Source organism: Pteronotus mesoamericanus, unplaced genomic scaffold (genome assembly GCF_021234165.1).
Source record: "Pteronotus mesoamericanus isolate MK-2021 breed Mesoamerican mustached bat unplaced genomic scaffold, CSHL_Meso_final contig_221, whole genome shotgun sequence".
NCBI classification, from domain to species: Eukaryota; Metazoa; Chordata; class Mammalia; order Chiroptera; family Mormoopidae; genus Pteronotus; species Pteronotus mesoamericanus.
The window spans coordinates 2567269-2592023 of record NW_026555092.1 but is presented as its reverse complement, the minus strand read 5'-3'; the positions used below and the strand labels follow the sequence as shown (position 1 = coordinate 2592023).

The window sequence follows — 24755 nt, the reverse complement described above, 5'->3', positions numbered from 1 at the left end:
ATCTAAATAAACCTGATGTCCCTGGAGGTAGGCATGAGACTAATTAGTGAGGCTAAAACTGATCAACTGCAGAAGCCCCATCTCTGAAGTTCTGGCGTGCTGGAGGAGAGTCCAACAGATGCATCTTTCCTCTGAAGCCCACGGAAATGTGTGCCGTTGTCTTCCCATTTGAGAGTCAGACTGGGGTGGGGCCGTTTGTTACCTGTGTGGACAGTTAGAAACCAGTCCTCCTGCACACCTCCCATGCCTACTTGGATCAAAAGGTACTACACGTGAATTTGTGGTTTAATTTTATGATCCTTTATAATTCTTCCCCACTCGAGATACACAAGATCCTGGACTGGACGTCCACGAATTCTCCCCCAATCCCCACCTGGTTTTTCTGGGATGCTGGCCACACTGTGAGAAGCCTTACAGAAAAGGAGCTGGCACTATTTGTTACCCCATATGGGCAAAAGCTTTGTTCTATGTTTATCTTGGTTCTTTCTAGAAGCCAAAATGGAGCATGTAATAAGCCCATTTTACTTTCCTTCTAAGAGAAGTTGCTTCTGAAAACATGTTAGACAACAGTATTATGGTTCCCTTTGAGTTCCCTGAGGTTCAGACAAACGAAATAAATCTAGGTTTGAGTCACGTGAATTGGGATTATATTCTGGCTTCACCTCTGACCAATGGAGCATCCTAGACAAGTCACTGAGCCCTTGGAGACCCAGTTCCCTTGTCTGTAAAGTGTGGGTGACATCATCGACCACTTTGAGCTGGGAGGATCAAAGAGCAGACGAGCCAGGAACACGGAAGGCTCGGCACACAGCAGGCGCTCTGCAGAAGCTGGCCCCTCCTGAGCAACTAGGCAGTCCCGGGCGTTAACTCTGTCCAACTCCCCGCAACCTCCTACCGCACCTCCTTCACCGTCTCCACCAGGCGCTCTTCCTCTGAGGTAAAGTCCTTTAGTGCCAGCCTGTGCTGGATGGCCTCTAGGATCAACCTGCGATGCCTCAGGATGGTTTCTAAGGCAGCACTTTCTGGGGCGGTCACTGAAAGGAAGGGAGTTGAAAACTCATTAGTAAAAGTATGAGCACCATTTTTGGCTCTGGGAATTCTCTTCATCTTTTCTCAACTCAACTCTCCATAGTGAGAATCCACTTTACCTGTCTCCCACCTGCGGTTGGGAGTGAGGGGAATGGCACATAGCACTGCACTCAGAGTATGACTACTGATATAAGCTTAGAATACTTACTGTGCATTTTATTAAAAAAGGTTTACATCCTGGATCAAAATTACTAGTCCTGCCCTGGCTGGTGTGGCTCAGTGGATAGAGAGCTGGCCTGCAAACCAAAGGGTTGCTGGCTTGATTCCCAGTCAGTGCACATGCCTGGGTTGCAGGACAGGTAGCCAGTAGGGGGCGCACAAGAGACAGCCACACATTCATGTTTCTCTCCCTCTCCCTCTCTCTAAAAATAAAATAAAAATCTTAAAAAAAAAAATTATTAGTCCTTGCTTCCAGTGGTAGGGATGTGAAAGAAAGATGATTGTAAGACAGTTCTTTCAATTTTCTGACAAGACTGACAATAATCTGTAGTGGGAACAAAGTCATGACCAAGGGTCAGTAACGTACCTGCCTGGAAGAAAGCATCGGCACCAGGCTCCCTTCGAATTTCCTCCATGAGCAGGTTCAACGGGCAGGTCTTTGTCTCCTGAACCATCAGCAGCAGTTGCCAAACGGCTGTTGCAGAGAGAGTCTGCTTTTCTAGAACTGCTGACATCAAAGAAGTGAAACCATCCGAACCAGAGTCATGCTTCACAAGCTTCTCCATGACCTTCAAGATGCAGCATAAACATACATGTAAGGGCCTTCTGGCCACTGGCCCCGCCATGGGGCTGCACGTCTGAGTACAGGGTCCCAGAGAACGTACTTTTGGGGGAGGGGGATTTTTCAGCACCCTTCACCTCTCTCAACCTGACAGATTTTCATATATAACAAAGTTCTTCATTCCTCCTGTTTAATGCCTTTCCTTATGACTGCAGAAATTACAACTACCTATTTGTCACGTAGCTTCAGAAACTGAATCACTTTCTATTTCTCCTCTATGCACTCCTTAGCATTGCTCAACATAGCTGGGTGTGTATATTTATATAAAATATAAATGTCTTTAAAAATATATTCATCTTTTTGCCTACTTTTACATTTTACTCCCCGCCCCACCCCCCACCCTGCTCCCTCTCTTACCTCTCTTTCTCCAGGGGCTAAACTCTTCACGTGTGGGATCATTTTTAGTAACATCTGGTTGTCTGTGGAAATCTCAGAGAGGTTTTCGTGATACCGTCTCAACAGCTCAGTCCCATAATCATCAGGGCTCGCTCGGACTGTAAGGACATTAGCAGAACAATAATGTGCAATAGAACACACCTTCCTTAAGGGCTTCTGCTGTAGGAGACCCGGGGAGTTACAAATGAGAGGAAGAGAAAGATCTGCGCGAGAGCTCTGTCTCCTCTGGAGAACAAGTTCAGCTCCTGGCTTGGGGCCTCACACACACACCCCCGTTCAGATCTCCTTCAATCTACACTTAATCACTTGGTGCTTCAGGGGCACAAGACCACTAAGCCTTTGAAAGTTAATGCCTGGTGGTAGAAGCCAGGATTGCTCAATGGGGCGGGGAGGTAATTAGAAGGCTGTGCCTGTAAGAGATTCAGATGTACAGACTCCAGGGGTGTTATGATCAAGGCCGGGGTAAAGGACCCACGCAGTGGTCCAGGGTGCAGGCAGGCATGAGTCGAGACTGTGGAAGGGAAGCCGACCCACTGTTCCTCTGTTTATATGCCCTTCGAGCCAAATTGCTAGATACTCTCTTAAGAGGTCATATTTATTTGAAAGGAAAGAAAAATCAACACCATCAGGCACTTCCCTTAGTTTTGCAGATATTTAAAAATTTATTTTCCTCTTTTGTCCAATAACTCTGCTTCTGGGCATCTAACTTTAAGAAACAATTTGAAGCCAAAAAAAGTCTTTGTACCAAGGTATTTGTCACTATATAACTTGTGGTGGTGGTGATAATGATGATGATGATGATGAAGACAATAACAACTAATATTTACTGAGTGCCCATTATGTGCTAGGCACTGTGCTAAATGTTTTGCATATATAATCTCACAGTAGCCACAAAAACGAATGTGACAGGTACGTTTCTTATCTTCATTTCACAGAGGAGAGAATGAGGTTCAGAAAGCTTAGGTCACTCGCTCAAAGAGCTACAAAGTGAGTCAGGATGCGAACCCAGGTAGTGCTGACCGTCTTAATCATTATACTACATGTGTGCCGAAATGACATCCTTATGATGGAAAAGTACATAGCCTTCAAAAGCAGGAGTACAGGGAGGTTTTTGTAATGGGGGAGAACATTTTTGTTATACTGCTAGATGGGAAAAATTATAAACTTATAAAATATGGTAGAGTATGTCAAACATTGTACAAATAATGTGACAGACAAAGTAGGTCAATGTGTGAATACTGATATAATCAAGTAATAGAGTTTAGGTTTTCTTCTTTATTTTTGAAACTATTCAAATTTGTCTAAGTATATATTACTTTTATAAGCTAGGAAAAAAGGTCTCTCATCTCCCAAATATGCTTTTTCTGAAAACCACCTAGTTTCGAACGCTCTAAGTTAGGGGACAGTTGGCTAGCGTCAGTGTTTTTCTAGGGAATGGAACAGGGACTCAGTGCCCCAAACTGAATGGACGTGAGGGGACTGCTGGAACCAAAGAGCACTCAAGTGGGGATGGGGAAATTAAGACTTGTGTTTCTGGTGCTCCATCTGTCAATAAAACGTGTCAAAATCGTGAGCCTTGTGAGCCCGTGTGTTCCTCAGGCATTCACAGGTGACATGTGACAGTCCTGGGAGAGCCACACGTTTAACAAACCCTGCACCACTGGAACATCATAACGGAGCTGACTAGAAAAGAGAAATTCTCAGGTTTCAGATCTTCAGAAATTTTAGAATCACTGATTTGTGACAGCTAGTTTCTGTTTTGCAACGGCATTTTTAAACACAATCTTGCTCCCCAGCATGGAGCTAAAAGGGTGTTTTAAGCTATAATTTTCTGTAGGAGCGGTTCCGGTCCAGAGAGCCAACAATTAACTAATACCTGTGGTGCTCGGCAAAGTGGCTAGTTTCTGCAAATTCTCCAGCAGAAGGGCCAAGTTCGGGAACATCATCTTCACAGCCTGAAGGAGTTTTACCAAACTCTCAGCAGTCAGGGTCCTCTCTTTAGACATTCTGTTCAGCAGATTTTCTATTGTCTCCTTGGGTGTCCCGCCCTCGCAGCAATTCAGAATCACCTGCAGCGGCAAGCAATCAACCAGACGCAGTTACTGGCAATTCCAAATGTAGCTGACATGCCACTGGAAAACCCAGCAAGATGGCGTTACAAGACGCCCTGCCCCCACGTCCTCCCACTGCTGGTTCTCCAGGGTTTTTTCACAGTCTCTTCCTTATTCTGTTTCAATAAAATTCCAAAACATTCTCCAAACAAACAGCTCTATAAAAATCAATCTTTCTCAATTGCGGGCCTGTCTGTATTCTTTGCCTCCAAGAGTTGGCACATTGTGAAAATAGTCTTACACTGGGCCTATGTGGCAGAGTGAGTAGCTTACATCTAACCTGATTCTTTAGATTGAGTTGTTCAGACACTAAGATTGAGAAACAGATAGGCAATTAATTAATACAGTTATAGTGTTTTCCAATTTCTGTTCAGTATAGACTGCAATTTCAAAGCAATCCTATTATTTTACTTTTTATTTTATTTGTATAGCAATTTGAATATCCAGATAATTTATACATTAGTCTGTGCACCCTGAAATAACAGATTTAAAGTGCATTTCTGGGTTATTTTCCTGTGGATTCTTTATTATCTATCCTTCCCATTCTCAATGTCCACATACATCAGCTCCAGCCATCGTCCCACAATTTCACGCCTTTGCTCCTCCTTCATGGTTAAAGGATGTTCTGAGTCGAGAGTGCATGGGGCTCAAGCAAAAGGTTGAAAAATCAGACACACGACAGCTATTTTACAGATAGTTCCTATTACAATAGAACTATTTCTTAATGGGTTACAACTCAATATGCATAACTTGGCTCTTATGGAACTGATAATGCAGGGGATTATTTCAATATACGTAATCTACAGATTCACAGCAACTGAATTTTGAGCTTTCCTTTGGGAAAGGACTGGCTCTTGGGAGAAACAGTCAAGTAAATCAGTCACGACAGCATGCCCGAGGATGCTATTATCAAATTAACTCCCATTTTAAAATAATGAATTTTGCTATAAAACCAAATTGGTTTTATATATATATGAAAGGAATATCTATATTACATATAAGAAAGGAATGTATATATTATAAATCAAGTTGTCATATTCCTTGTCAGTACAGAACATAGTCATTCTCCTTAAGGTCTAATATATATATGTTAGATTTCTACTAAATGAACCACAATTTACAATGTAAGTGCTTGTATCTAAAAACCATACTGATTTCAGTGTTACCTCTTCGTTCCTAAGCAATAACCTAATACATGATGAGGCAGCCAGTTACTGTTAAGAGTAGGAATGGTTTTAAAGCTAGACAGCCCTAGTTTGAATTTCAGTTCTAAAATGTGTTGTCCATGTGAGCTTGGGCAAGATGTTTAGTTCTTTGAGCCCTGTTTTCCTCATCTGCAAAAGAAGATAACTATACCACCCTCACACAGTTCTTAATGAGGACTCTGTAAAATGAAGTTGCTATTTGTAGAGCCCAGCATAACCCCTAGGACACGGGTGACTAGGAGTAAACGACAGTGGTTACTGATGTTCCTGGGAAGCAGTGTGCACAGTGGCTACGTGAGTGTGCTTTGTTTAGAAGCCAGGGTTCCAGCACTGGCCCTAAGCAGCTGTGTCTTTGGGTGGGCTGCTTAACCTTCGTAAGCGTCTGTTTCTTCATCTTTAAAATTGGGGTAATATCCATGGCTTCATAAAGTTACTGTGAGGGTAGAATTTATATGCTTAAAATGTCCTCAGAATATTTCTCGGCAAGCAGTAAGCAGTAAGTAAATGGCAGCTATAGTAATTACTATTTTTATGTTTCCAATCCTGAAGATGATCCTATTTACCATTTCTTACAGAACCCAAACTGTGCGTGGATAAGGGCCATGGTGCCTATGATTAGCATCATTCCATAACTGAAAAAGGTTCTAAAAGGCCTGAGTGCACGTTCCACGTGATGTCAAAACACTCTGGCCATTCATTTGTCGTTCATCTCTACACTCCTGCTTTATTATTTTGCTTCAATTTTTGTGAGAAGGAGTAGTTTAATGAGGCTCTGGTGGACCCCAATCCTAAGAAGTATTTGTGTGTGTGTGATTTATAACTAATTTAAGCTCTACTGCTTCAGCCCTCTCTGTCAAGTTAACTGAAAGAGACAGAAGAAAATGACAGTGTGGTCTGCCTCGTGGCAGAGAATGAGGCTGAGTTTGGGCTCTACCTATAAATGCTGTTTTACCAAGATAATGAAACAGTTCAAAGGACACATTCAATCCAGCTAATAAGGAAGGGGTTTGAATGAGTATTCGAATGAAATCACTAAGGGAATCAGGTGCCTCTATAAGCAACTTACTTTAACTGAGTGACTGAAATTACACTTAATAGGAAGTCTAAGGATAAAACGGGTTTAATCTTAATCTTATTTTGTGTATTATCTTTCTCTAAGATGTTCAAAGGAGTTAAAGTTTTAAAATATAATTAATTTTCAAAATACAATTTTGAGATTAAAGATTATTCCCATTTTGTATGAAAAAAATAGCAATACAAGATGACTGAGAAAAAGAAAACCTAGAATCCAGTCTCACCATTAACCTAGTGCTCAGCCATTACACCAGTGGTTTCCAAACATCTTCTCCCCTGAACATTTAAGCCACTTCCCACAGTTTTAAGAATTGATGCCACAAAAGTTCTCTGTCCCTATTCCTTCCTTCCACATATAAAAATATTTTTAGCACAACGTTGAAATCAATAACACCAACAAATACAGTTATCTAGTTGACTTGAAAAGTCATGCTAGCAGTTTTATGAGGATTTTAGTAGCTGGCTGGTGGGAGAGTAAATTGGTATAACCTTCCTGAAGGGCAATTTGGCAATATCTATCAAGCAAGCACTTGGAAAATTTTATACTCTCTATTGCAATATCCTACTTCTTAAAAATTACAGAAATAATTTCAGAATTACGCAAATATTGTGTATCAGGATGTTCTCTGCAACATCATTTACAAGAGCAAAATAGTGGGAACAACTACCCAACAATTAGGAATTAAAGAATTCTTTATTGCCCATTAGACAATACAATACTGCTACCAAAATCCATATTGTAAGTATGTATATGCATTTATAATATATTAAATTTATAAAGTTAAAAAACTATATGGTAACCCCATTCCAGGGATGATTCAAATAAGAAAAAGCGGCAGCACATGCTCAAAATGTTAGTAGTGATCATCTCTGAGTGATAGGATAGTAGAATATTTGAATTTTTTATTTGTTTTCCGAATTTTCCACAGATGAACAATATATCACTTCTATCACTTCTGTAAAGAGGAAAAGTGTCACAATACTTACAAATATACCTCTCTACTTCAATTCTTGAGACAGCTGTTTTATAACAAAAACTCATTGGATCGGAGCAGGACTACCTACCTATCCATGCCCCTAACCATTTAATGTACAACTACAATGTGCAAGGCCCTCAGCCAGCTGTTGCAAGGATAAAGAGGCGTGAATCAAGGACCTGAACTTCAAGGTGCTTACTATGTAGAATATACAAGAATACTGCAAGGTAAAAAGTCCTATGTGTCACAAAAGAGGTTTAAAAAAAACTGCGATATGAATTCAGAAGGGAGGGAGCCACCCTCGACGCAGTTACCCTCCTCTCGGAGCCGGTCAGGAACCCCTCCTGGGCTGTCTCCAGGAACTCCATAATAGGTCTCAGCTGTGTTACACACTGGATCAGGTCCTCTTTGTGTTCTAGTAACAGGGCAGACAAGGTCTTTCCCTCCTCTGTGCTCCCTGCGGGAGAAAGGGTTAGAGACGCACAAGAGAAGCGAGTTGATTTGAAGAAAACGATAGCAAGGTTTGTCAAGAGAGATCTAACAGAATGGTAAAGCGATTCTCAGCCTATTCTGAGGACGCAAATGCAGAATCTCTCTTTCAGGAGAGGAAAATACTTTATTATTCTGTTTAAATTTTATGAAAGGAAAAATGTTTCATTTATCTGTCGAAACACAAAGCTGCAGAGCCAGCCAGAGGTTAACTTCTGGTTGGCAAGGCCGCTGCGTTGTACCGAACCCAAAGAAGGGGAAGCTTCAGCCTTTAAAAGTGCTGTCAACGAACCAGTTCACCCTGGGCTCAAAACACTGATTTGGGTGTGTGGCTTTTTGAAGGGCAGAAGAACACTGATGGTATTCTCCAACTTCAAGGTGTCAGACAGTTTAGTTAACTAGGGGATAAAAATGGAGACTCTGATTTAACTTGTATATATTTAGCTTGCAGCTTCTGGAATTACATGTACAATTTATGTGAAAATCACTTAACAATAACAAAGCCACTGAGGAGGTGAATCGCTGCAGCAGGCTTTCCAGCATCTGCCCGGAATAAGACTCAGGTGGATAGGCTTGCTCCTACCTTTTGGCTGTGCCACCTCCACAGCGCCCGGCCTCCTGCCTCGCAGTGCTGTCTTGACTGCAGGCTTAGAATCTTGGTACAGCCTCAAAAGGGACACGACGGATGCAATGCCCAGGCTCTCCTCTCTCACTTTCCCCAGGATCCTCCGGAATGCGGAATGTCCTTCTTCACCCGTAAGACATCCCATTATGATCTGGGGAACACAAATACCCAGAAAGAGAGATCAGCCGGACATAAGAAACCCACACCCCTTGAATTTGTCGAGTAAGGCCGTTGACAATTTGCTCCCCCCACCTGACTCTCTCGTGACATCTGGCATTGCTCTTGCGTCTGTATAACAACTGTCCTCTAGCTTCACTGTCCTGAGGCATTTTGAGTAAGCACTTTCTGACCACTCCTTTCCAACATCCCTTAGTGTTTCTTCTTCCAAATCTATAACCATCAGCAGTACCTACAACTGGTCTTGACTCCTTATTTTCTCCTCTCCCTTTTGAAAAGCTCTCAACTATCACTTTTATGTAGCTAACCCTGAAGAACAGCTCTCTAGCACTCAGCTCTGTGTTTAAATCTAGAGCCACACAGTTTGTGCTGGATATGCCTTATGCTCAGAGGTCTCAGCGCCAAGTGTCTGAAACCCAACTCACCATCCTGACTCTGCTAAACCTAGAGTACAAAAATATCAACAACTCCAGTGATAAAAGAAACAAAACTACCTTTCCTTTTTTTGGTCTGATAGAGCATCTCTCACATACTTGGGAGGAAGGCCAACTGGAAGGTGGGATTAACACTTCTATTTTAGCAATAATGAATTTATTTGAAAAAAATCTGGTACCAAAACCTAATTTTACAGGTACAGTCCAATATATACAGTCCTTACACTTCTACTTGGCAAAACAACAACCTACCTTTGATGTTCTTTTTATTGTCGATACTTTGAAAGAAAACAGCTGTCTCACATGAGTCTTCAAAGAGCAAAATTAGTTTTCTACCCACACACATAACATGATAGGATCTCACCAATATCTACACTTGCAAAGTTAAGCTAGACCGTTATAAATTCTGGTAGTAATTATATGTTTTAAAATTTTTGTTTAGAGAGACTTTATCTTTCTCCCAATAAATAGGAATTATAAATGACTTTGTATTCTTGGTTTTGCTTGAGCTTGTTTCCTGATCGCAGAATCACTGTATAAAGCTCAATTAAACTTTGTTTTTCTAAAGGTCCCTATGCTTTTTGGTCCTCCTCAAAGGAAACTTAGATAAAACACAGTTTAGTAATCCACATTACGATTTTACTGGAGCTAAGTAACTACCATGAACTTGTCTCTATTTTAAAAATAATATATGAGATAAAGACACCAATTGAATGCTTAATCCCCTTTAATCACATTTATTCAACCCTTCGTCCTTTTGTTAGTTGGCCTGCAGTCTCTTTAGAACGGCCCGAGCGTAGGGGGGACCTGCGGGGGCAGCCTCTGCAATGTCATGACTCTCCAGGTTCCTGCCTCCACGGGCTCCTGCCCTTGGGCTGAACCTAGTAGCTAAGGAAGATAACGTGGCAAAAGAAATGGGCTGCCACTTCTGAGATTAGGTCCCTGGGACTCCCGTCTTGCCTGTGTGTGCACTGTGTCTATCTCTGCCCTGGATGCAAGCTGCCATGCTGTGAGATGCCCTACAGAGTGGCCAAGAATGAGTGAGTGAACTTGGAAGTGGCTCTTCTGAAGCCTGCCAATAGTCACGTGAGCCAGGTTAGAAAGAGATTCCCCCAGCTGAGCCTTGAGATGTCTGCAGTCCTGGCTGGCACTCTGCTAGATTCCTGACCCACAGAAACCACAAGGTGATAGATGTTTGTTCTTTTAAGCCGCTAAATTTTAGAGTAATTTGTTACACAGTACTTGATAACTAATAGAGACTCACTCATTGCTAATGCCTTAGTAAACATGTCTCTTTCTCTTCATTTTCCTCTCTTTCCTTCCTTTCTTTAGCGCATCATAACCCATATTGCACAGAGCTGTCTCATCCGATACTTGGCCAGCTTTGGTCGCCCGAAGCTCTCCAAATATCCCAAATCCACCTTTCTCAGCATCCAATTTGTCTGGCACCATCGTTTGAGCTGCTGGGGAAGAGAAGTTTCCACCAATGGTGGCATCTGATGGGCTTCTCATTATCCTCTCTGCTGTCTCCTCCTCTGCAGAACTACTCAGCAGTGAAATTAAAACATTTGTTAACTTCATTGCTCAGCAGTGACCCTAGGGTGACCATCTGGGAAGGGAGGCTGGGGTGTGCTGAGGAAAGGGCCGGGAGGGCGCAGTCAGTCGCCGGGTGGCCCTGCTCTCTGCTCTTCCTTCTAGAACCTCCTGGGGGCCTGTACCCGAGCCAGCACTCACAGAGGTTACCCCACCAGCCCCCTGCCTGCCTGGGGCTCCACAGCGGGGTGAGCTCTTTTCTGAACTAGCGTGTATCTGCCTAAACAGAAGGGTGTCACATAGCGCTACAGGCTGGGGTCCACTGATTGCTACCACGTAACAGAATGTGAAGTCATGAACCAAAACAGAGTTTTGTTCTTAAACCACACATTTGGAACTCCTTTGATTCTTGGAGTTAAAGGTACTTCAATAAATTGATATCAATACATAGTCACATGTGTTAGCGAAGCATTTTTAGCTGAGTAAAATATTTAAAGATGGGACAGTTTCCTTTCCCTCTATTAGATGTGAAAAAAACATTTAATCCTTCCCTTACACTCAAGTCTTTTCACTGAAATTTACTTATTTTCCCAACTGTTTGCCTACTGCGGTCAGGTTTATATGGGTTACACTATATGGTTTGCTCATGCCTCCCCTAAATGCTAACAGCAGTAATGACACAGACTGTAACAGCTCAACACCATCCCAGACACTGGGCACACCTGCCATCGACTTTAACCCAGGTCAGGTCTAGGAGGCATTACCATGACTAGTGAAATGAGCGTCAGAGAGGTGAGGTGGCCTGCCCGGCGTCGCACGGTGAGTAGGCAGAGTCGCCTGGAAGAAGCACTGGGCTCACTCCATCGACCTGGCACCCTTATCATCCGCTCCATCTCCCAGATTTTGAGTGTAACCAAACCCATTTACCCTGGACTCTACTGGACTTCCTACAATCAACATCACTTTGAACACTGTAGCCCCTAGAAGACCTGTAGCCTTGCCCTGGGTCTCAATGATTAGTAGAGACTGCTGCATAGTGGGTGCTTAATAAATGTTTAACTGAATGAAATTCCCTTGCCCTAAACCACTAGCCCTTCTATTTATGGCAGCATATCTTAGACTTGATAAGTAGCACAGAGGGGATCTGGAAAAACAACTTATTTTTAATCTCTTATAGACCTGCAAAATGAATTATATTAACTCACTTCTCAAGAGGGTCAGCCTACCCTGTCAGTGAACTCAGTTCACAAAACGCCAAGCTGCACTTCTTGACAAACCTCCAAAGCAGGGACTCAGTTGAAAACATTAGATTCACGTGGAAGATGAGACCTGTTTGCCTTTGAAACAAAGTTGAAGAACAAAAACATGCCACTACATCTTCAGCTTTGGGAGTCTTTCTTGAACTTTAGGTGAAAAGGAGATCAAACAGCAAAGAAATCAGTAGAAAAAGTTATCACCTTATTCTAGTGAAAAACTCACTTTGCTATACACACAATTAATTAAAAGCAGGGACATGGCTAGGAATAAAGAAATTAGAAGTCCTGGCGTAAAAGCTGAAAAACTCTGGGTTTACCTTTAAATAAAGATTTTACTAAGCCCAGCCAGAAAGCCTCTCAGGTCAGTACCTGCTTCTTCTAGTGGCTGGGGGCATTACACTGAGATACAGGCAGGCAGGAGACACGGCCCCATCCCAGGACCCTAGAGACTCCTCCGTAATGTTTTGGCTTTGGTTTCACACAATCCCAGCAGCCCAGCCTCTCCTCATGTTGCTGCAATCACTGCCCAGGGAATGGCTTTGCCACCTTTCATCATTTATCTCAGGAAATAAAATAATCAGGACACTGGTTCACGGTGTTCTCCCTAAACTCAGTCCAGGTCAGCCGCACACCCTGTATCTGTTCTTCAGAAAAAGAACAGGCTGTTCCACGTCAACCGGAACATCACTCACAAGCCTTAAAAATCAAGTCTCAAAATTACACATCTAAGGATAGATCATTTTTCCTGTTAAGCTACCTCAAATTATGCTATGATGATGAACCAAATAACCACCACTGCCAACAACAAAAAACACTCAAAGTTCTTTGGAAACTAAAAATTTGAGGGGGAACCCCCCAAAACCTGGAATTATCTGCTGGAGGTGGGCCCCTTGTAGTGCAGGCTTCCCTCACTGGGTGAGTGTTTCAGGAACCCATCTGTATCAGTGCACCAGCTGGCGTTATTGTGAGAGGCTGCATTCAGCTTCTGGGAATGTTTTTTGAAGACTCAAGGCCTCTGCCCATTTCATGATGGGGGATTTGCAAGCGCACTTGACCACCCTGCGTGGAGCGCTCCGTAGTTTTTGACCAAAAACAGCAGGACCCCTGTGCCCCACCCTCCCTACTCACCCAATCTGCCCCAAGGGACTTTCGTTTTTTTGTTTCCCTGGATAAAAAAAGTCCTCAGAGGGAAATGTTCTGCTAATGTGGAAGAGGTGAAACAAAAAACAGCAGACGCACTAAAAGGCATCAAAATCAACGAGTTCAAAAACTGTTTTGAGCCATGGGAAAAATGTGTCCATAGGAGAGTACTTTGAAGGTGACTGGACTTTAAATGTGTAAGAATAAATACACAACTTTTTATAAATAAATTCAGTGTTTTGTGGGTCCCCCCTCAGTTTAGCCAGCTCTACTAGCCTCTTGACCTTGAGCAACTTCATCTCTGTAAACCTTAATTTCCGAATTTGTAAAACGGGAATGTTATCCCCTGTATCATAGAATCATTGTGAAATTAAGATTATTTATATAAAACTCATACTAAAATGCCAAGCACATAAAAAGAGCTCAGGAGGTGGTGACTACTGTTGTATGTTATACATTAGTACAGCGTTTTTAGACTTAAGTTGACCTTGAAACTCCTTTTTCAACTAATGCCTTTTAATATCCTAGTGCCATGGCCAGGTCCCCCTACACGTGAGATGGTTTGCTGTTACTTTAGGCATGACTTGCAAGTTACATTTTCCAGTAGGTACCATTGCCCTCTTGGAATTAGCTTTCTGAATTGCAGGTGTGACATCTTGTACAAAGGCCCCAGTCTCGAGAACAACTGTTCAGTGGACATAAAACCCATCTGGAATGCTTGTTACAATGTACACCTCTAGCCTACATTTCCAGAGACTCTGATTTTTAGGTGGTGGTAGACTTGGAAATCTCCATCTTTAGTAAGTTCTCCATGGGCTGCTGTTTTGGTATCTCTAAATCACATTTTGTGAAGCACTGCTGGTAAACTGATGGCTTACAAAATTCTTATGTATGATGGCAGATGTCACAGTGTTTCTACTGACATCTCTAAAGCTTTTGAGGGGCCACTGAACACCCATTTTTCCCAAGTGTTATTCTTTGCTTACCCCTTGATTCAGCAAATATTCACTAAGCAACAGGCATGTGCCAGGCACTGAGCTGGTTGCTAGGAAAACATAAGACTGGATCCTTATCCTTCTAGAATGTCCTCTAACAGCAAAGGAATCCTGCCACATGTGTAATTTGGGCAGAAGTGTACACAGAAGTCACCAAACTATAGGGATCGCCTAACGCCTTCGGTGTTCAGCGTATGTAAGAACTGTTCTGCATTGTTCTACATTTCAGCTACAGTTGTAAAGGTTGTTTGGTAGGTTTTGTCTGTTGTTGTTTTTCTGCTTAGTTTACTGAATGTCAATCATACTTCAATAAAGCTAAAAGCAAGTCAAAAGAGAGAAAAGTGCAGGGTCTAAGTATAAAGCAGTATCTCCTTATCTTTATATTTATACAATTTAATTTAATCTTATGTTTTAAAGTGTTTTTTCTTTTTCCTTTCAGTGGTGGGAAGATCTGTTATGGAACGTAGAAGAATCAGTCTTAAATACAGCCACCAAATGGCCTGTGGCACTCCTCTGAGCTCTGAAACTGAGGACGCAGGCACATCAGCCTGCTATGATCACCGACAGGGATCCAGTGTTCTTTCAAAGCACTGTTAATGTTATTGCCATCAAAAGGTTAGGACAAGAATTGGGAGGGAAAAAATGTTAAATGAATCCATGTCTGTAAACATTTTTGAGTACCTGTTATGTGCCAGATACTTTTTGTGCCAGTGTTACGGAAAAAATGCATAAGACAGAGTTCAGTAAATACAGAGGTGTCACAATAATTTCAGGCTTGCGGATCTCAGGAAGGGTGTGGCTCTCTGTACCCAAACTTAAGTGGAGAGGAAGTCTCAAGACAGGAAATAAAGAGGTATGCCTGATGGATTGAACAGTTAAGAGAACATCCACATGCAAAAATATAAAACCATAATGTCTTTCAGTATAACTGGTAAAAAGCATACCAAAGATTTATGACTTGAAATTCCCCTAGGAGAGTCATCAGGGTTAGTTCAGTCTTGTAAATAGCTTATCTCTTAATAAAACAATTTAGAGCCAATGGGTGATTAACTATGGTTAAAATAAATACTTGACTTTGACTTCGTTTTTTAAAAATAAGTACTTTGCTATGTATCAGGAATATATTTAAATATTAGAAGGCATTTATTTATTGGATTCATAGTAACTAACAAAAACTAAATGCCTTCGGTGACATGGGCAACCTCCCAACACTGTCCCACCAATCAGGAGAAAGCCTGCAGGGGGCAGGGCGGCGGGGAGGGGGAGCAGGGGGAGAGTGGGAGGGTGTGCCCGGTAGCTCTGTGCTGGGAGAAAGGGGAGGCAAGGGGAGTTCCAAAGTGGCCACGGAGTCAACCTTGCAAGGTCCTGAGGAATTAGGTAGTGAGGGAGCCCCCAGGTGCGCCTCCCTGAGACACTGAAGGAAAAGGAAGGTCTGCTAAAAAATAGGGCATGATGACCATCTGGCAGTTTTCTGCCCGTTAATCCCTCAACATTTACACATACATGATAAAGCACATCATTTTTACCCAGCTGGGAGGCAGTATTAACTCAATTTATAAGAAAACAGCTCAAAGTCAATGGTTAGGTTTGAATTCTTGCTCAGGGTCTTACTAGCTCTGCAACCTTGGCCAAGTTACATCATTTCTTTGAGACAGTTTTCCCGTCCATAAAATGGGGCTAAAAAATAGTAAAACAGTATCTACCCTCAGTGATTTTTTTTTAAGTTTAAATGAGATAACGTATGTTCTAAACAAAGCACGGTAAATGTTCAATAAACTTTCACCATTATTATTTTGATGTCTGAAGATGGCCATTGTATTCCTAAACATCAGATGCAATTTATTATGGGAGTTTATATTACATTCTTTATATATCATGTGTTAAATTAAATATTTGTTGTTGTTTTATTTAATCCTTGATTAACTAGTGGGAATGGTACAGCGGCTGAAGAATCAAAACTGGTTGTAAGATGAAATTCACCTGGTAATCAAAATACAATTTCGTTTTGAAAGTATCTTCCCTAGTGTTTTTGCAAGACTGCCCTTTAGGGAATAAATGTAAAAAAAAAAAAATAGTTTGAAAAAATTGAGACTCTGGGGGATTTTGCCTTTTTATATTTCTCCCGTGTTTGGAAAGCAGATCTGGTACCCTGAGAACAGTAAACTAGGAAATAAAAACTCATGGTACCTACCTCCTTCTGTACACCTTTAATTTCTGAACATTCCTCTAGTTTTGTTAAAACATCCTGGGTATCCAAAAGTGCGTCTGAGAAGATGCTTTCATTTTCTAGAAGAAAATTCAGCTGGTATTTCCTCTCATCCTCTGAATGTTAAACAAAACAAAATTTAAAAAATCAGTGACTCATTACTTGAAATGATTTTTAAAAGCTTAAGTTATCCGAGAACCATTAGGTCATAGACTGCATTTATAATTGATGTCTAGAACATCAGTTATGGGCAGTAGAAAGAAAACAGGACCTCTAATATCCTCCTCTATGCCATCCTCATCCTGGCTGAAGTGATGGCTAAGTATCAAAAATGGTACACTGTTATTTCAATACTGCTTTTCTGCTCTGGAGTTCAGCTTCAGGCTTCCAACACTCAAAAACACAGACACTTTAAGACAAGAATGCCCCAGTAGGAGTAATGCATTGGATTTTGGTATCCTCTCTAAGAGTGGTCTTTGGTAAATTTATCAATGAAACAAACAATTCATAAAGATCACGGAATCCAGTTATTGATAAGAGGAGGACAGATTACAAAACGGCTCTTACATGAATATTACCTGGTTCTGCGCCTGCCTCCTTCGCCTCACCAAGGGCGTGTGTGACAGGTGAGGGGGAAGAGGCCGCTGCTGTCTGAGGAGTCTCCGCCGGGGCGGCCGCACCCCCCTGGACCTCCTGGGCAGGGGCAGGATCCACGCTCATCTCTTGTGCAACCAGGTGGATGGCTTCCTGGGTCTCGACTTTCACCGGCGCGGAACCCTCTGGGGCAGAAGGAAGCTCTCCTGCACCCTCTGAGGGAAGGATTTCTACCTCCGGCTTCTCCGGCTCCTCCCTGAACGGCTCAGAGGACGGCACGGAGACATCCCTCACCACCTGCCCCTGCACAGAGCAGCTGACGAGGCTGGTCAGGAGATTCTTACAACTAACAGCCACGTCGAACATCTGGAGGCTGTCGGCTAAAGAGATGATTTTGGAGAAGTTGTGCTTGCCCACAGGTAGCTTGCCAGTGTACATCATTTCTAACAAGAGGGCGAACTCCTCGGGGCTCACCACGGACGCGTCGATGGAGATTGTGTCTGTGTTGTCCAGCAGGGTTTTGAACAGGAGGCTGGCGGCAGCCAGGACCAGTTTGTGGGCCCTGAAGTAAATGGTGCCAATGGAAATGGTGCAGTCGCAGAACTGCTGCTCCTTGCACAGCGTGTAGAGCTGTTGCAGCAGCTGCCGGCTGTAGTTGGGGAGCTCCATGGCACCAGCTCTGCCCTGAGGACGTCTCTTCCTCTCTTCTTCCAGAACCCACTTTGTGAGGATCGGCACTTAGATCCTAGAGAACCCCGAAAAGGGCTGCGTTAATGCTTCACAACATGCAGGGAAATGCCTTGGATAAGATATTAAAACAAACCAACAAAAAGGGCAATTCACTCATTCATTTACCAAATGTTGCTTAATATGGAGGGGCACGGTGCCAGGTATACAGAATTAATAATGCTGGTAATAACTGTCATGTGTTTAACTAGATCAGGACTATGCTTAGTGCTTCATCTGGATGATCCCATTTAATCCTCACGACGACTCTATGGAAAAGATACTATATCCTCCCCATTTTACAGGTGAGACTGAAATGCAAAGGGGCCAAGAGAAGCAGCTTAAGGGAAAATAGCCGTTGAATGGCATGCCCATACCTCACTGCTTTTGACGCTGCAAGTAACTACACTGCTGGATGCAGTCCTGCTCCCAACTAGTTCTCAGCCAAACGAAGGAGACAGATTTATAAACAGAGACTCGTAACACAATGTCCTCACCTTACTCTACCTGCCTGCAACACTGTACACAAGTCACCCCCCGACCCCCCACCCCCGCTAAAAGGCACTTCCGCCTGCCCCTGCGCTCTTTGGTTCTCCGACTGCCTCGCTGGCCTTCTCAGTCTCCCTGGGTGAGGCGCCCTCTGCATCGCTTTGGCCTCTGAGGTCTGGGCTGCTCCAGGACTCGGTCATCACGCCCTCTATCTTCGCTCTCACCTGATGCGGTGACTGTGAAATCTCTAAATGCTGACAGCTTTGGGGCTTGTGCCTCCGCCTCGGACCTCTCCGCGGAACTCCAGGCGCACGCCGCCAGCGATGCCCTCAGCATCTCCAGCCGGAGGCCGCACAGGTTTCCTGAACTTGCTTCTAAAACTCTCCTGCCGTCTTCCCCCCTTCACAGCAATGCTGTCCTTCTAGTTGTTCAGGCTGAAAACCTAGAAGTCATCCTTGTCTCCTGTTTCCTTTTCATATCCCTTATCCAGTCTTTATAAATCCTGTTGGCTATTCCTTCAAAGTACATCCAAAATCCAATCGCTCATCACCACTTCCACTGGCTCTACTATGGCCGGTCCAAGCCCCCATCCCCTTTTATATGGATATAGCAACAATGTCCTAACTGGTTTCCACACCTCCGTCCTATCCTGGCGTTACCCCTGCCCTACTGTCTTCAACCCAGTAGTGAGAGTGAACTTTTTAGCCCATAGCCATAGCTTGTCATTTCTTTGCAAAAAGCCTCTATAGTTTCTGGTCTCACAGTAAAAGCTAAAGCCCAAGTTCTTACCATAGCCTACGAGCCCATGGCGATCTGGCTGTCACTAGCTCTCTGAGATTGTCTACCACTCCCCCTACTCACCAGTGCGGCTCTAAGCACACTGCCTTCCTCGCCGATTCTGGAGCACCCTGGGCAAGCCCCTACTCAAGGTTTCTTCACCCACGCACACGGCTCCCTCTCTCATTTCCTCCAGGTCTCTGCTCACAGGCCACGTTACTGGGGAGGCCTTCTCTGACCATGTCCTTTGAATCCCAACCTCCTCTCCAACCTCAGAACATCCCATCCCTCTTAGGCTATTTTTCACGGTAATATTTAACACTTACTGACATATTTTTACTCTTCATTATGTAAGGTCTATTATGGAAGGAAGTCTTTTTAATTTTCTTTCTCATTTACTATATCCCAGTACTTAAAATTCTGCCTAACACAAATATTGTTGGTTAGTTGGTGAAATGAATAAATGAATGGAAGAAAATGTAATGATAGATATTTGCACCTAGAAACCCAGCTTAGGGAACAGGAAAGTGCAGGAGTAAAGTTTTGAGTAGGACCTAACAGCTGACCTGTCAGGTAAGAGAGTAAGTATTGATGAGGTGAAAAGAGTAGGAGAACAAAGGCATTCCTCCGGGGAAGCCTCCACGAGGCACACGGGTAAGAAAACACCAGGGCTGGGGAGGCGGTTAGAAGCTCAGTGACCGTGGAAAAGCAGGGACAAGGAGTGTCAGAGGAAGAGTCCGCAGAGGCGGGCCGGGGCTCCGGCCACAGAGAGGGACCGGAGCTGGGGCTCATCCCCAGGGCGACGGGGGACCACTGAAGGGCCCGAGGGGCTTTCCGCAGGCGAGTCACATGGTCAAACATATGCTTTAAACATCTCATCCAACGGAGATTTGTCAGAATTTGAGGGGGATAATGCTAAAGACGGGCTCTATTATTGCAGGACTTCAGGGGAAAAAGAAAAAAAATCAGTGAGGGCTCTGACCAGGAGAAGTGGGAACAGAAGAGAGAGCTAAAACTATTTAGAAAGCCTAACTGTCATCATTTAGGGTCTGAGTCGGTGTGACTCCCAGGTTCCTGGTTTGGTGAGTGGGGATGGACGGTGAGGTGATCCCTATCGGGAAAAAGCCACTTTCTCAGGCCCTCTTCCCCAGAGCTGGCTGGACCCCCATAAAGCATGACTGACCCTAATCACTTTATGAGCCCTTATCCTCAGGACCAGAAAATTCCTGGAAGCACCCTGAAGGCTCAGATGCTCCAGGAACTTGTGAAACAGGACAGACCAAACCACAACTGACCACCGGACCCTGAACCCAAAGATACATCGGACCCTGAACGCAAAGATACATCGAAACAAGCTGCAGCTCAACTGAACACCCTGCTCTACAACTGCCCATCACTGGTAAAACTCACAGCCCCGGCCCCTCAGGGTCTGCGCTGGTGCATGTCTGCGCACGCAGCCCTCTCCCCCGTCTGGGAAAGGAAAATAAAACCATCACTCTCTGCACTTCCTTCTCTTTGTGAATTCTTTCACAGCCTGCGTCACTGACCACCCTAACAATCTAGATAATACAAGAAAAAAGGTAATTTAGGGAAGGTGACATCTAGTTAAGCTTTGAGTTTGAAGATCTTATCATGACAACAAAATTGTCTAATCCCGCTTGTATAAAGCAAAAAATACAGTAAAAAGAAAAAACGTTAGAAAGACACATGTCAGAACAACACTGGTTGCCTTGTTAGCAGGATTATGGATAATGCCCTGTCTACTCCACCATTATTTCTTTATTTTCTACATTTGGAACTGACAGCTAAAAATAGAAATAGAATACTTCCAAGTTCCAGTTTCCCGTCAGTCTTGTAAGGAGTTTAATTAAAAGTCACTATTTTGTCCTGACAACAAGTAAAAAGCTAAACAAACTGAAAAATCAACAACTCTTCTTAGATCAGAGAAGTGAGGTCACAGGGCAAAACTGCTGCCCCCAAAACTGAAGAGGCAGAGAGGCAGGCACAGAGAATCACTGCTCCTCAGAGCAGGGACCCACCAGCAGATGCCCCCGCGGGAGCCGGGGCCCCAAGGGAGAAAGACACGGAAATGGGCAAACCGCTGCAGGCTCAGCGTGGACAAGTCTACAGGTTAAAAATCCCAGAGAGGCCGAGTCATAGTTTTATGAGTTTTACCTCCAGGAGCTTTACTGGGTTCTCATAGCAAATATTGGAGAAAAACTCCCTCCTGCTTCGGGGAGGGGAATGGGAAAAGCATCCTTTTTTTTTTTTTTTTTTTTTTTTTTAAGTATACCAGAGCATTCTGTTCTTCTTAACAACGCCTACCCTCAGGAGAAACTATATTACCAGAGCCTAACTTAATTGGGAGAAAGGAAATACCCAACTTCTGCCCATTCTGGACGTCCTGTACCATCTAGGAGTAGGGGTGACTGAGAAACGTCGGTGAAGTTCACAGTCCAGAAGCACATGCTCACCGAAGACAGAGACCTAACCATCGGTCTAGAAAACACTGCTGCCTCCCACATCTGCCACCCCATTGCTGGAGGCCTATTTACCACAGTCCTTTTTACCCAGTCTGTTAAGGTCTACCTTTCATAAAAAATTACAAGGCATACTAAAGGCAAAAAATTAAAAAAAATTTTTGAAGAGACTGAGCATGCATCTGAATCACAGTCAGATATGTCAGGAACTATTCAGACCAGGAATTTTTTAAAACCATGATTCATATGCTAAGGGCTTTAATGGAAAAAGTAGACAACATGCAAGAACAGATGGTCAATATAAACAGAGAGATGGAAATTCTAAGAAAGAAGGAAAAAGAAATGCCAGAGATCAAAAACACCGTAACAGAAATGAGGAATGCCTTTGATGTGTTCATTAGTGGACAGGATACAGCTGAGGAAAGAACCTCTGAGCTTGAGGACGTGGCAATAGATCCTTCCCAAATTAAAAAGCAACATGAAAAAAAACCTAAAACACACACACACACACACACACACGCGCGCGCGCGCGCCCAGGGCAGAATATCCAAGAATTGGGAGAGAACTACAAATGGCAAAACATACATGCAATGAGAATATATAAAGGAGGAGAAAGAGAGAAGGAACAGCAAAATATTAGCGAATCAATCCCAACAATATAGAAAAAGAATTATACACCATGCCTGGGTGGGATTTATCCCAGGTATCCAAAGCTGGTCCAACATCTGAAAATCAATAAATGTAATCCCATGTCAACAGGCTAAAGAAACTGTAACAATAACAGGCTAATGATTACAGAAGCAGATGCAGAAAAAGCATTTGAAAAAATCCATCATCTATTCATGATAAAAACTCTCAGCACACTGGGAATAAAAGAAAACTCCCTCAACTTGATAAAGAACATTCTACTAAAAAGAACCTACAGCTGACATTATACTTCATAGTGAGCAACCTGAAGACTTCCTGTTAAGATCAGAAACCAGGCAAGGATGTTTTCTCCCCCCCAGTGCTTCCCAACACTGAACTGGAAGTCCTAGCTAATGCAGGGAGACAAGAGCAAACAAAATGTACGAATAAAACAGCCTTTGTTCACAGATACTGTGATTGTCTATCTAGAAAATCTGAAAGAATCAACAAAAAACCCGATAAACTATGAGAGCAAGGTAAATACACAAAAATTAATAGGTTCTCTATATATCAGCAATTAACAAGCAGCATTTGAAATTCAAACATAACTATTTTATTAGTGCCCAAAAAAGTAATTAAAAATGAAATACTTAGTAACTAACAAAATATGTGTAAGATATATATTTAAAAAACTACAAAACTGATGAAAGATATGAAGAAAGAACTAAAAATGGAGATATATTTTATATTCGTGGATTGGAAGACTCAGTATTGCCAAGATTTCAGCACTTCCTAACTTGATCTATAGATTCAATACAACCCTAATCAAAATCCCAGCAAATTATTTTGTGGACAGTGACCGATTCGAAAGTGTATACGAACAGCAAAAGACCCAGAATAGCCAACACAGTATTCAAGAAGAACAGCTTTGGAGGACTGATACCACTCAACTTCAAGACTTCCTAGAAAGCTACAGTAACCAAGACAGGGTGGTAATGGTGAAAAAATAGATAAATAGACCCACAAAAATACAGTCAACTGTTCTTTGACAAAAGAAGCCATGACAACACAATGAAGCAAAGATAGTATTTTCAATAAATTGTGACTGAACAACTACATATTCACACGTAAAAAAAATGAATTTAGTCAGAGAGCTCATAGCCCTCACAAACTTAACTCAAAAATGAATCACAGACCTAAATCCAAAATGCAAAACTCTAAAACTCCTAGAAAATAACACAGGGAAAACCCAGATGACCTCGGGTGTAACAATGACTTTTTAGGTACATCAAATGCATGGTCCATGAAAAGAAGTAACTGATACGCTGGACTTATTAAAATTTAAAAACTTCTCATCAATGAAAAACACCGTTAAGAGAAGATAGGCCACAGGCTGGGAGAAAATATTTGCGAAAGACACAGATGATAAAGAACCATGATCCAAAATACACAAAGAATTCTTAAAACTCAACAATAAGAAAACAAACAGACTGATTAAAGAATTGACCAAAGATTTTAACAGACATCTCACCAAGGAAGATATCCAGACCACAAGTAATCATATGAAAAAATGTTCAACATCGTATTTCATAAGGGAATTAAAATTAAAGCAATGATGGGATACTACTACACACCTATTAGAATGGCCAAAACCCAAAACACTGACACCACCAAATGCAGGTGAGGATGTGCAGCGATGCGAACTCCTGCTGATCGCTCGTGAGAATGCAAAACGGTACAGCCACTTTGGGAAATGGAGCAGTAGTTTCTTATGAAACCGAACATACCCTTACAATACAACCCAGCAATAGCGCTCCTTGGTATTTACCCAAATGAACTGCAAACTACGTCCACACAAAAACCTGTGCACAGATGTTTTTGTGCAAGACACAGCAACTCTAGAAAGACTTGGAAGCAACCAAGCTGTCCTTCAGTAGATGGGTGGATAAACAAACTGTGGTACATCCAGACAATGGAATATTACTCAACATTAAAGAAAAAAAAAGAAGAAGAAGAAGAAAGGAAAAAAAAAAAGAGCTATCAAGCTATGGAAAGACATGGAAGAAACTTAAATGTATAAGAAACCAATTTGAAGGCTACATACTGTATGACCCCAACTACATGACACTCTGGAAAAGGCAAACTATGGAGAAAGACAAAAGATCAGTGGTTGCCGTGGGGTGGGGTGAGGGAGGGATGGCGGGGCAGAGCCCAGAGGATTTTAGGGCAGTGAAAATGCTCTGTATGGTATTACCATGCTGAATTCATGTATTCATGTATGATAGATTTGTCAAAATCCATAAACTATACCATACCAAAACTGTACCCTAAGAGGAACTTTGGGTTTTGGGTGACAATGACACGTCAGTGTAGGTTCACGGATTACAACAAATGGGTCATTGTGACATGGGATTTTAGGGAAGATCGTGCATGTGTGGGGACAGGGTGCTATGGGAACTCTGTACTTTCCTCTCAGTTTTGCTGTGCACCTAGAATTGCTCTAAAACATAAAGGTCATTTATTTACAAAAATTTCCTAAAATGAATATAAATTTCTCAGTTCTAACAACCCAAA

The 24755-nt window shown here is 42.7% G+C and overlaps 1 protein-coding gene across 3 annotated transcripts in view; it reads right to left on the bottom strand.

Annotated features, from left to right (window-relative positions):
• ZBTB40 (zinc finger and BTB domain containing 40) overlaps positions 1-24755 on the bottom strand; it is a 60335-nt gene that overhangs the window by 15903 nt on the left and 19677 nt on the right. For all 3 annotated transcript variants that reach the window (XM_054571696.1, XM_054571697.1, XM_054571698.1), the window contains 8 exons: positions 17067-17827; positions 16474-16604; positions 8706-8898; positions 7948-8090; positions 4143-4335; positions 2228-2364; positions 1616-1817; positions 901-1034 (listed from right to left, as the gene is read on the bottom strand). In XM_054571696.1, the coding sequence (XP_054427671.1) occupies positions 901-1034; positions 1616-1817; positions 2228-2364; positions 4143-4335; positions 7948-8090; positions 8706-8898; positions 16474-16604; positions 17067-17751 (1818 nt within the window). In that variant the 5' untranslated portion in view covers positions 17752-17827. The remainder of the gene's footprint in view (positions 1-900; positions 1035-1615; positions 1818-2227; positions 2365-4142; positions 4336-7947; positions 8091-8705; positions 8899-16473; positions 16605-17066; positions 17828-24755) is intronic.